The sequence below is a fragment of the Fusarium pseudograminearum genome, chromosome 1, assembly GCF_000303195.2.
Source record: "Fusarium pseudograminearum CS3096 chromosome 1, whole genome shotgun sequence".
Lineage (NCBI taxonomy): Eukaryota > Fungi > Ascomycota > Sordariomycetes > Hypocreales > Nectriaceae > Fusarium > Fusarium pseudograminearum.
Genome location: NC_031951.1, coordinates 8,541,774 through 8,555,137, shown reverse-complemented (window position 1 = coordinate 8,555,137; position 13,364 = coordinate 8,541,774). Strand labels below are relative to the sequence as shown.

Here is a 13,364-nt window from a genome sequence, read left to right as displayed (position 1 = left end):
AAAGATTGTGATATATCTAATCGCTCTGTTCGACTTATAGATTTCGTAGCTATCTACATCTATCCATATTATTCAATCATTAAATACCAGACCACCAATAAGTTTCCTCAATCTTGAAAGAGGCCCTGAGTGCCTTATCGCCAACGGCACTACTATCGCTTACAATAACTTCGTACTCTCCAGCCTCTACACACCACTTATCCTGCTCTTCGTCAAAGTAAGAGGCAGCATAATTTTCAAGCTCGGAGATAGTGACGGTCTTGGACTCGCCAGCATCAAGCTCAACCTTGGCAAATCCCTTGAGTTCCTTCACTGGACGGTTGACCTTGGCATTTTGCAGTGGACGCACGTAAAGCTGGGCAACCTCTGCGCCGCGAACAGAGCCTGTATTGTGGATGGTGACATTTGTGGTGAGCTTGCCGTCCTTCGACGAGACCTTGAGGTCTGAGAAGGTGAAGGTGGTGTAAGATAGACCATGGCCAAATGGGAAGTTCACATCCCGGTTAGCAAACTCGTAGTATCGGTATCCCATGTAGACGTCCTCGCCGTACAGAGTTCGGCCGGCTTCGGTGCGGAAGTTGAGGAATGCTGGAACATCTGTCAAGCGCTTAGGGAAGCTGAGGGACAGTTTTCCAGATGGGTTAGCATCGCCAAAGAGGATGTCTGCGATACAGTTACCCGTCTCATTACCACCGTACCAAGCTTGGATTACAGCAGGCACCTCATCAAGCCAGGGCATCTCCTCGGGTGTACCAGTCTGCATTACAACGGCCGTCTGGGGGTTTGCCGCAGCAACAGCTGAGATCAGATCGTCGAGTGCACCGGGCAGCTTCATGCTCTCTCGGTCGGAACCCTCGGTCTCCCAATCAGAGTTGAGACCAGCGCAGATGATTACCTGGTCGTGCTCCTTGGCGAGGGCGACAGACCGTTCGATCTCTTGTTTGGCATCGATGACCTTGGAAGCACCCACACGGAGGGATCCGTGGCCCACGATAGGGTTGTCTAGTTTAAGTGTGAAGCTTGGAGCGGAAGCAAACTCGATTTTGATGTTGTACTTCTCTCCCTTCTTAAGATCCTTGCGGCCAAGTTCCTCATGCGTTGCTGTGCCGAAGAAGGCATCGCCAGCGACCTGCTTGGTGCTGTTATCGACGACGAGCTCATCATTAACATAAAGGTTGGCAGTACCGCAAACAATCACGCCAAACTCATAAGTAGAATCTTCTTCAACCTCAAGAACACCCTCGAGGTTGGCGTACCAAAGATCCTCCAGCTCGGAGTTGTAGTAGTCAACAAGATGCATCTCAGACTTGGCCAGCCAGAGCTCGTCGACAGGCTTGCGGGACGAGTCGGTGGGTGGCTTGTTGTACACTTTCCAGCTCATGCCAGTCTTGCCGTCGGGACCCGTGGTCTGACTGCCCAAAAGGGGGCTCAACTTGTGCGTATATGCGCCGATGGTGTAAGCGGGAGGGTTTCCAAGCTTCTCAGCGATGCCATCGTATGGCGTAACGGCATAGTATGCAGCGAGTGAGGCCGAGCCACCACCATGGTAAGTCGCGACCTTTGCGTTGGGTCCAATCACCAACGTCTTCTTGTCCTTAGCTAGAGGGAGCAGACTCTTCTCGTTCTTGAGGAGGACGATACTCTCGTTTCCGATCTTGCGGAGGAGAGCTGCAGTCTCGGGAGTGTTGAGTACCTTTTCGGGGCCGTTCTCTGGGACGCCAGAAGCTGCACACTTCTTGACGAACTTGAGGACCTCTCGGGCGCGCTCATCAATCACATGGCCCCAGACCTTATCACATGCAGCAGCAAAGTTAAGGACATCACCCCGCCAGCGAGTAGGACCGGGCATCTCAAGATCAAGACCAGCTTTGATAGCATCGGTAACGCTGTAGGTGCCGTACCAGTCACTCATAATCAGGCCTTCCCATCCCCATTCATCTCGCAGCACATCCTTTAGAAGCTTCTGACTCTCACTGCAGGACGTTCCATTGACGCCGTTGTAAGATGTCATGAAAGCACCTGGCTGTGAGTCGCGCACGACAAGCTGGAATGGGAGAGCGTAAATCTCGCGGAGGGCACGCTCTGTGATAATGACCTGAACACCCATGCGCTTATGTTCTTGGTCATTGCATACGAAGTGCTTGATAGTTGATTGCACACCTGTGCTCTGAATTCCGCGGACAAGAGCAGCAGCACCAAGGCCAGCAAGAAAGGGGTCCTCGCCGATAGACTCGAAACCACGTCCCCCGAGGGGTGATCGTTGCATGTTGATTGTAGGGCCGAGAATCACATGGGCGCTTTTGCCGATGGCTTCTTCGCCCATCTTCCTTCCTGCTTCCTCGAGGAGTTCTTGGTTGAATGTGGCACCAAGACCGGTTCCACAAGGGAAGCATGCTGCTGGGATACCGTTGAAGAAACGAGTACCTCTTACACCGTTAGGGCCATCTGAAAGACGGAGGGATGGGACGCCATGCTCAGGTAGAGCTTTTGTGTGCCAAAAGTCAATGCCTGTGCGAATTTGTAAGTATAGATTCGTATGTTATCTTGGTGATGCTAACCTGCAAGAAGAGAGACCTTCTCAGCTAGAGACAGCTTCTTGAGGATCTCCTCAACATTGATATCAGCCATGTTTAGCACTTTTATATATTCTCATTCACTCAAAGTAGGAAAAGAGTAAGAAAAACTTGTCAATTCATGGGAGGATAGATCCTCTCCTTCACAGATAAATACTCCTCGACAAAGAGCTTGCGTGGATAAATAGAACCCCCGCACGACTTGATATCATATTCTGCCTGATACAACTGGCGCACTCGGGTGATTAAACAGCTCATTCCGCTCGTCATTTGCCCATTCAACACAATAAGCTGTTCTCATGATAGAAGACGAGCGCTCTAGTTGGTGGTGAAGCCCCACGAAGCCGCATACCAGCCATGTTGAATGATGGACTTGTCCGTCATAGCCGATGTTGAACCGTGAATTCGTCCAATGATGACTCGTTGCTTGTGCCTCATCCCAACTTTGCCGCTTTGTCGGGACGAGATTCCGCTTCAGAAACCTCGGATGAAGAGAATTATGGAAGCGGGGGATTATGATAACAGGGAATTCATCCTCAAGCATCATCATACACGACGGTACTGGCAGCGGAGGGAACAGAGAAGAGTTGAGCTTGTTGTATCACGTGACACCAAGCAGATCACGTGGTGTCTGACGGACCGGGGGAAGGTGGGAACAATTCGGATATAAGATCGCCTTCCCCGATCCAGGATAGGAATTCAAGATCAATCAATGGACTTGGAAGGCGAATTGAGAATTCTGCTAAACTCAACACCGCTTTCTTTCTTTCATCTTAGCAATCCCGGTACAAAATATTTTCACGCTTACCTTCATCAATAAACGGGCCGAGACTTGACAATAAACAAACAAACCACAAACCATGGCCGCGGGATCAGTAATCTGGACGGACCGCCGCGATCCTTCTACTGCACAGCCCAAAGCTGTGGTATCTCGGCCACCGCAAGGACCACACAGCACGTCTAGATCCTTCATAAGCGGATAAGAAGTCTTCCGATGAGCCTAAGTCTCGAAAGGTCCACATCGAGTCTCGACAGACTTGAGCAAAGAGAGCGGAAAATAACAGCTTTTGGAAATAGTTACGCTCTCTAAATGTCTCCGATTATTTCAAACTCGACGGCGCCGATTGCACCCGGGCCGGATACCTCGGAAACGGCCAGGGAGATATCCGGGGGCCCACGACGATTTCCGAGGTGGCAAGTCTACCCACCTCTGTACTGGCAGACTGCATGGTACCTCCTACAGCACGTTGCTCATGACGAACAGATAAGAAACTTTTTTAACGATCACAAACACGCATCGAACCTTGATCGCTCAGCATCGCGATTGATCTTTCATCATATCCTTCTTTGATGATACTCAGAGCGTTGATCAAGCAGTCATCCATACGTACTTGGCTTCTTTACGGGTTCTCGATGCAGTGCATCATTCAACTAATGCACTGCGACATGCTATGGGCGGCAGCCACGGCCATGGCACACTTTCTTTCCTGTACAGTGGAGCTAGGATGGCGGCCAGATCACCCCGCGGCATCGACTAATTTGGTCTCGAAACCTTGAACCCGTTTTACTGGCAAATTGGATACCCTAGATCGCCCAAGTACCGGTTTAGACAGGGCCGTATTAACAACACCTCTTCGGCTTTCGTTCCTACTGCATAGTTTACTCGCGGTTTTCTTGCCGAAGATCACCAGTGCATCATCGTTTCAGGAACATTGATAACTGTTCGTTACGCAACCCTTTTCCGAGAGGGCTAATGACCGCATACGGTGCCTATCCGAATGGCAGTTCTTCTAGATGGAAGTTTATCAATACCACCCTTTCTTTGCGTTTCAGACTGACGTTGCACGTGTGTGTAGATGGCGTGTCAGGAAATAAACAAAGATTTTCTGTTAGATGCCAACTTGACTCGCTTTTTGGCAACAGTTGGGTTATATGGCCAAAGCTCACTCAATCCAACCTTGCCCGCCACCAGGGTCCATCATCAACAATCAAACCTGGTCAGGCATGATGTGGTCTAAAGTGACATGCATAGCTGGCAACTTCAAGCCCAGGGATCAAGGGTCTGCAACGAAATGACGGCAACGGTCTATAGGCTGTGTTGCGGGCAATGGCTAGGCCTGTAACACCTGCTTGATCGCTGACGGGTTCTTCTTTGCACACCAGGCGGATCGGATGCTGGTTGGCCTTCACTGGTTGATCCAAAAGTATGTTTGCATACATCCGCAGTGCGACGTTTGGCACATTTCTTAGCACGTAGCTTGGCCTTGTTGACGGCGGCTAGTGAAAGCGGAAGGCTAGTTGATTAGAGCCTTGCGCCGGGTTCAAGATCAAAGGAACAAAATGAGAACGAATTTAAAGTGATGAACACAACAGTCATGGAATGGCTGAATGGGTGTTAGAAAACTTGGCACCGGCATCTTTCTACCCGTTACCTGACCCTTGCACGAATCTACATAACCTGTTGATTTGGCTTGTGCTTCCGACCCACGCAAAGTCCCACAAGGCCTCTCAGTAGCATCGAATTCCTCTGGTCCGGTCCTTCTAGCGACCAAGTCCGTTCCACACCAGGAGCTTTGGGTCGAAGCTATGGACCGACGTGATAGACCACACTTTCAATTCATTGGCAACCTCAATCTGCGTCGCCAGTGAACAAAGGACAACAAAATGGACCTGGAATTGCGGAAAGAAATCGGAAGCCGCTTTCCGAAGAGATCCGGCGATTTCGGTCCGGTATGTTCCACAGTATAAAAATGTTCCGGCGGCTTGAAAAGGAAATGGTGAAAGGACTAGGTACCCGCCAGGATGGGTGGCTTACACCAGCCTGCTCGACTGTGACAACTTACAGCTACATGTACAGCTATAGCTACAGTGGGAAGATAGGGAGGTTCCAGCCACAGCTGAACGTGCGAAGCATAGGACGGGTAGGCTCATTCTAGTGGCACTCTTACCGCTCTGGGAAACAGTGCCGCGGTGGTGATCTTCTGAGACATTTTGGTTGTGAGAGTCCAACAGACCGCCCCGAGACTTGACAGACATTACGGGCTATCAGTCATGCTGGTCGAACCTCGTGTTTCTTGTCCAATCTCCAGCTGGCAGAATGAAGCCCTCCAACACGGAGCCAGGCATACTGCTGGCGCTCACGCCTATCATCACGTTTCCAAGGAACCTTTGGCAAATCCTACAGGACAGCGAATAGCGCACCTTGGCCGGATGCGTTCATCGATGCGAATGAAAATCTTCATCTCCTTATGGCCGAACGAATGACAAGGACGGTCTGCTATTCATGTCTCGGTTTGTCATTTCAATTTGGAAGTATGTCTTTGCCAAAACTCGCCTGGGAGTTATCAGGTGAGACAACGAATTGACACTACATTATACCGCTGGCACTGCAGCCCCAGTGACCAGCTAGTGTCGCAGTCAAGGATCGCCATCAGCCACATACCTTGTTCCTCAGGTTCAAGGTGTGAGTGCGCGAGTGTGTGTGCGCCTCACCCGTGAACTGGTTACTGAATGGAGAACAAGAACGTCTAACTAGCGTATGGAAACAAGATGAATGTGCAAGCACATTATCCCTCCGACCAGCCCTGCCGTGCACGCGTGTCACGTCCACATGGCTTGCCGCTGGAGAAACACCAACCGTCGAAGTTTGTCCTTCTAGTTTGAGAATTGCTATCGCAGAATGTAGAGAGAATCGCCGCACAGAGGATTTTTGGCACGAGAGTACCGAGTACTTGAGATACTTGCTCGGAATGGACCCCCTTTTTTGCCTTTGAACGACTCAACCACGCCACGTGCTTGAGTGGGTGATGGAAAAGGCTGGGCGTGTATCAATAATTTCAGATACAGCAAAGGCAAACTTCATCACCTTCTACAACTGATTCTCGAAGAAGCTTACTCTGTTAGCCACATGGTAGCCCCGCCACAGCGATGTACGTACACGATGGGTTGCCTTCACCTCAACCATGAAGCTTTTACGTATGAGATACCGTCGAGTTTTCAATATCACATACCACAAGACATCTCTATGGTCTTGATAGGCATATGGGTTCATTCGACCCCGTTTCGTGAATGATGTTCGGCCTTTTTCTTTTCTTTCTGGCTGTCATTGTCTGTGCCATGCAGGGGCTTTTGTCTAGGTATTGCGCTGCATTTGTCACTTCAGTCAGTGCCTCAAGGCCCCGTCCAGCGTATCCCTGCTTGCCTCGTGGTTTTTGCATAGATGAGACTAATATTCATTGGATCATCTCTTAGGGTAGCGGTCCACTCTCAATCGACCCCAATTTCACAAGCCACAATATATGCTTATCAAATTATCCCTGGGTTGAAGCCCAATTGAAGATCATAGCACCAATGGGTCAGCGGCCCATAGCTCTTGGTACTTATTCACATGCTTATTGCTTTTTCCCTTCCTTCATACCATTCACCGTCTATCGGTTGACTCGCGGCACATCAATTAAAGCATTTGTACATGAGTTATTTGCCGGGTGTTAGTCTTATTAGTGAGCGATTCTAGGGTCCCTTACTAGCGCCATGATCTCCAGAATCCCTGCCCTCGAATCCTTACGCAGAGTCCTCACACCCAGGCCGTGTGGACAGTGGGTACATGTTGAATGGCTCAGGGGTCGTGGCAAGAAGGCCTGTAATTTGCATCCAGGATCATTTCAACGGTTCGTGGCAGATCGCCATGTCGAAATGCCTAGGGCATCTCCCTCGAATTCGTAGCATTCGCACTCTTGATGATGTGCTGGCACATGTGCAGCGCCGTATCTCTGCATCTGATAGTGCAAGCATGCACAGTACCAGGTGACGATCAGGAAACAGTGCCTATCGGCAGTCGGTTCGTCTGTCTCAAGTTGCCAGTTTTTGGGGAAGAATGTCATCATTGGAGATTGAAGAGAGGAGCAAAACCCGCAGACAATGCGACTCTACCAGAATTTATCGGCCAAGTAGACCATGGTTCCTGACCGCGGCAAACTCAATCTTGCCGGTTCAACTGGATCAACTCAAATTCGTCTCACCCTCCCCACTAGCAACGGACGGATCAAAAACAGCCTGAGGCTGTGATTACTGTACGATGATTAATTTCTTCGAAAGAAGAAAAAAAGTGGCATCTCTCAAGACCGGTCCAAAATAATATGGCGACCGCCTGTCCTCATTGAGACATGTGTGTCTGTGTGGCTGCATCAACGACACGACAGAAACGGCAACAGGACGGAAATCGACGCTGGGGAGCACACCACTGCAGTGGGACAGAGACACGACAGGCCGACACCTTTCTTCGGCACGACTTCTTTCCACCTTCTTTTGACGTAGGCTGTCTCACTTCTGCTGCTCCTGCATCTGCATGAGGCCCCATGACCCTTCCATGGACCCCCCTGGTTGTCGATGATTCTTCGACAGCACCTTTGGTGGCATAGAAGCTGCAGCATCCTTCTAGCGCAAACTTTACGACCCTACAGTGCGGTACCCCTTGATTTCCGCTATTCTGACTTGTTCGATCGCATTTGAGCCTCTCACAAGCCGTTTTCCCATCGAATCCATTCACCCGCTGATACCGCCTATCTACAAAGTCCACACACGCACGCGCGCACGCTGGTCCAACAACGAACGGCCGTGCAGCAGTTGTCCCCTACTCCAGGTACCCTACCCCAATAGCAGCAGATTTATATCCATACGAAACGAACCAATACCGTCTTCCTGCAGGCTCGCGCATTGTGTTGGCGGCTTCGATCATGGTTCTCTCAGTAGTGTTCGAGGCTCCTTCTAGGTTTTCTAGCCTTTGATCTGATTTGCCATTTAGATTACTACACAATGTCAAATGTTGCGGTGTACAGTGTCACATTTCGACGCCTTTTTCTTCCAATGACATCTTTGTTGGCATACAGGTCATTCTGAGCGACGATTAAATTTTCCCGCAGATATACTTTCCCCCTTGTTCAATAAATGCTTGTTGAAATTCATTAAAGGGAAAAAGTTAGTAAAAACGATTACCACCCGTTTCAAGCCACCAACGTGTGAAGAGCAAGGACAGGTACTCGGGATAGTACCGTTGCACCGCCTTATCGGGATTTTACCATACCACTAGCAGTGCAGTGCAGCGTCAATTTTAGTTGACGAGGTGCATACTCTGTATAGGAAAGGCTCAAACCTAGAAGCGTCTAAGAAGAAGCGACAGCCGCCGATCCCATCTGTCACCAGTTTCACTTGGAACGTCAGTGCTGGCTGGCGGACTTGCAATTGAGAATGAGGGGACACAAGTCAACCGTTCCCGCGGGAACATTTCTGATTAGGCCTGTGTCATTTCCTCCATTCGTCCGGTTGCACTGGGAGAAAGTTGCAAAAAAACATCTCCAGCTCACTCTCACCCTCACTGAGGCTTTGATTGCTTTTGCTGGCCGAGTGAGACCCAAGCCCCTTATTGCAAGACGTCCGGAACAACAAATGGTAACGACTGGTACGGAATCATCAAGAGGAAATGCCTACGGAACACATCCGGGAGACAAGCGCACGCAGCACGCTTAGGTTCCGGCCGGAAAGGGGGATGACGTATTGGGCGACTGAGACAAAATTAGGTGCAAAATAGTGTTTTGGGTGTTCCAGGCCGTAAAAACGCCACTCGGCTCTTGCAGACAACACGAACCACGGCATATATGGGGGAGGGACGGCATTGCATGCTATGACATGGCATGGTATTGGATGGAGGCTACCACCGCTGCCACCACCACCAACACACTGTTTCATTAGACTTTACGTCTACCTCGGAATCCAAGAACTCAAAAGTCCATGTTCGGAATTCGCATCACGGCCGTATAAGATTGTGTCAAGCTGTCATTGTAGAAGAGGGGGGGGGGAAGCAGCAACGGCCACGTGCTTTCGCCACGGTTCTAAAGATCTGGTGCATATGGATTCGAGCAATGAGAATCTTTTCATGGACGGGAGGCAAAAAAGCAAAAGACGAAAGTATTCAATGTCACAATACATTGTATTCTTGCGGTTCAATGTTCTTTGTGTCTGTCCTTCTTTCTCTACCGTCTCCAGTATTACAGTAGCTCTCAAGATAGGCAAGACACGCAGGAGGGCCGAGCGATGACATGCTCAATGCCACCATGGAGACTCTACTCTGTACACGACGCTGTATGATATCGACACAACTGTTTTGCCGACTATACCATACCGTACGTACCGTGCTGTGCATTGCATGCAGTACAGTATCAGGTTTCTGTCCTCATTTGTCCAAAACCTTCAACGTCAGAAAGCAAAGATAGACTGCGCTTATGCCAGTTATCTCTCTACCTCAACCTTCCACCTGTGCCTGCGACTAAGGCTGCGGCCGGGGGAGTGAAGCCAAGGTGGTGAAGAAGGGGAGGAAAAGTGGATATCCTAAGGAATTCATTGCTTAAAAGGGAAGAGAATAGATCTCGGTCCAGCGCTTATACCCTTAATGGCCTAGTTGATAGGCATGTCTAGCAACCCCCATGCAACCGCCAAAAGTAGGGGTAGCTGGATAGCCTAGCCTTGCATTTCTCCAAGAGCTGATGCTTTCTCCATCTTGGCACTCCCTCCAGAAAGTCCTTGGGCCATGTGCGTGACGGGAAAACATGGCGGTGGAGATGGACAGATACATACATACGGTACATACGCTTTTTAGTAACAAGGCAGTTTTCTTGCAACCCGTGGGAATTAATTCTTGCTGTACGTATAGTACGGTAGTACTCTTTCGGTCACCAGCAAACCAACAAGAAGGAAGATGAGGTAGAAAACAACAACAACGTGTCAAGGCCCCCCCCTCCTCATCCTCCTGTGTTATCCATTCATGTTACATTGCGCACACCCTGGCCTCGTCATGAACATTATTACTATACCATTGTTCAGTAGACAAGGGCTTAATACAGGGTTTTGGCATGTCATCAACCAAGGACAAAGTGCATATGGGGTAAAATGAAACTAAAGAGGATTTTCATGTTTGGTCCGCCAAGCTAGTGGTAATAGTGTAGATACCGTTTGGGAAGAGAAATTGGAGTACGGGGTCAAGAGAGTGAAGAATCCAATGTGTGTATCTTGATTCGTTAAACAGTAGACATGGGTCATCCCATCTCGATGAGTGCCCAGTACGTTGTGTTATACCATGTTCCTTTCCATTCCATCCTATCCCATCCCATCCCAGTATCTTGTTCAAACTCCTCTAATAGTAAAACCCCGGTATCGCCCAAATTGCTCAAGTATCCCAATGCATGTCATGTGTTTCCAAATTGCACGCCTCCGTCCATCATGTAGGTAGTAGTTGTTTGTGTGCCCCAAAATAAACCATCCAGTGAAAAAAAGAAAACAGGAAAGGAAACAAGAAAAATATGAATAAAAAAACTCCTCCAAGGTTACAATACAGTAGTGGCCGTTAGAAATGTGTGGGGTAACTTTCCTCCTCTAAGTTTCGCGTCATGCCTTGTATAATTTTTGTGAGAGGGAGCAATCATGATGTAGCTCCCCAGCAACGTGGATGTGTGTAGTATGTATGTTGTAATACGATCGACATTGCTGAAGCAGGATGGAGACTTGCCGCGGCGGGGTTCCGGTGGTAAGCTTTGTGCCTTTTCTGTTTTGTTTTTTTATGGATCAACCCATGTGGTGCTGTGTTCACCCACAGAGTCATGCCTCAGCATGGGATTTTTTGTCGTTATCAGAATGATACAAGTCATGATCAATCTCGATCATGTGAAAATGGAAGTGATAGTAGTGTGTGTGTGTATGTGGAGGTTGGTAGTAGTCAGGGGAGAGGTCAAGGATGAATCTGCTCTAGGGCCACTAGGCCGGAAAGTTCAGGGTACCGCTGCGTAAACGTCTCATTGAGACGCCAACTGGACCCGTTCATGGCATGGGCCGTAAGAGCGTCTGTGAGCCCAACATGGCCCGTCTGAGAATCCGTGACTAGGCTCTCTAGCGGCTGGTAAGGCCAGTTGACAAGGCGCAGTGAGTCGAAGTAGATCCTCTGAAACTCGTCTGTAGCGTAGAGATCTTGTCGCCTTATAGCAGCTTCGCGCAGAGAGCCCCAAAGGACTAGGTCAAGCCATTGGGGGTGGGGAGTTGTCAGCTGGCACTCGCGCGGTGCGTAGTCATCGCAAAGCCGCGCGCGTCTCTCTGGCGTAGGCTGTGCAAGCCAACAGATCATTGTTTGAAGGGGCGCAAAGATAGCAAGGCGCTCCATAAGCCGTGACATGCCTGCCGTATCTATCAGACTCCGGATCAAATCTGTGATCGGATGAGGTGAGCAGGCAAGCTGGCCGTGACTGTCGTGGCTGCGAAATACAGACCGCACGTCTATTCGAGTCGGGCCTAGTGTATGAGCGAGCGACTCTGTGGTGGCCATACGACGGCAGTCTTGGAGGAAACCGACCAAAAGCTCATCGAAGCGGCAGGCCGGCGGGGTGGTCAGAACGGGCACCGGCCAGCAGGCACCCGGCTGAATTTGGTCCTTCAGTGGACCGAGGACTGAGCCTGGGGGTAGTAGACGGGATACATGTTCCAGGCGGACTGCTGCTGCTGAGCCATGTAAGTGTGGGGGGAAACGGGCTGCATTGAAGGGTTGCTGAGGCGGTATCCGGCGTCTAGACACTGAGTGTGATTAGTTTTCTGCTTATAGAGCATTGCGTAGCTTAGGCTGGAGCCACCACCGCTGTTGGGGAATCGTACCGTGAGATTCAACATCCTCATACTCCATCTTGATGACGTCCTTGTGGTTGTGGCTGTGGCCAACGGCGCCGAGGCTCGATGAGCTGGTGTTGTTTGAGGGCATCAGCGAGGTAGGCACGCTCGTGGGGATGTAGCCGGCGCTGTAGTCGTCGGCAGACGATGAGGGGCTTGAGACGTTGGAGGGAACAGGGCAGGGAACAGTGTTGGCCCATGACTCGCAGTTGGTAGGGAGGGGAACATATTGCTGTCCGTAGTCGGGGATGGGACTGTAGTCGCCAGAAGGGAAGGGGGAGCCACGAGGGCTGGGAATTGCACCGCTGCCGGAGCTAAGGTTATCATCGTATACTGAGGGGGCTGTCAGTATGCCGTTGGAGGTTGGTGAGGGAACCGAGCAAGGTATCGTGACTGAGAGAGTCGTACCAGGTGCAGAGTAAGGTGATGAGGTCATTGAGACGCCCATGTTCTCCTTAAGTCGCATAAGCTCCTCCTCAAGTGCCTGGTTCCGTCGAAGAAGTTCTTGGACGGTCTGATCACGGCTCTGCTTGCTCTTGAGTTCCTCCAATTCGCGCTCCAGACGGTCAATGTGCTCCTTGGTTCGCGCTCTGATAGCTCGCTGAGCCTCTCGGTCGTTGGCTCTCTTGCGCGCAAGTTGTGATGGTGTGAGTGTGGAAACGCTTCGGGTGCCTATTTTGGCTGCATGTTAGTATCACTGATCTGCTTGGGGCAGGTCGTTGCTGGTTTGGTTCAAGTCCCCGCTTGGCTGGTAGCACATACCCTTTCGCTTGGAGCTCTTTGCGGGCTCTGCTGAAGATGATCGGACCATGTTGTCGGTGTTGTGAATGTGAGAGTCGGGGGAAGTTGAGTAAGGCATGGACGTGGGTGGCGACGATGAGAGCGATGCGATCATGTCAAGTCGATGAGTTTGTGTACAGAGGTGGATGTGATGTGAGTGAGGAAGTGGGTATGTATAAAGGCCAAGACCTTTATGTTGTGGATAAGGTATACAAAGTGATGTTGAAAGATGTGAGGGAGAAGGAGGGAGCTTCCAAAGATGAGGAGGGTCCTTGATGGGAGTATTTAGATGATTGAGTTAAGATGAGACGAAGG

General features: G+C 50.2%; 2 protein-coding genes across 2 annotated transcripts, besides 1 other annotated feature; both read right to left on the bottom strand.

Annotated features, from left to right (window-relative positions):
- Positions 1-79: 79 nt before the first annotated feature.
- On the bottom strand, positions 80-2,628 carry FPSE_00340 (uncharacterized protein; the record flags this gene model as incomplete). Its single annotated transcript, XM_009253460.1, has 2 exons — positions 80-2,508; positions 2,559-2,628. 2 exons carry the CDS (start codon positions 2,626-2,628, stop codon positions 80-82), a joined length of 2,499 nt encoding a protein of 832 aa, XP_009251735.1.
- Positions 2,629-10,708: 8,080 nt separating this feature from the next.
- Positions 10,709-10,736: a microsatellite.
- A 610-nt stretch (positions 10,737-11,346) lies between these two features.
- FPSE_00339 (uncharacterized protein) lies at positions 11,347-13,164 on the bottom strand (the record flags this gene model as incomplete). Its single annotated transcript, XM_009253459.1, has 3 exons — positions 11,347-12,179; positions 12,258-12,941; positions 13,032-13,164. 3 exons carry the CDS (start codon positions 13,162-13,164, stop codon positions 11,347-11,349), a joined length of 1,650 nt encoding a protein of 549 aa, XP_009251734.1.
- Positions 13,165-13,364: the final 200 nt, after the last annotated feature.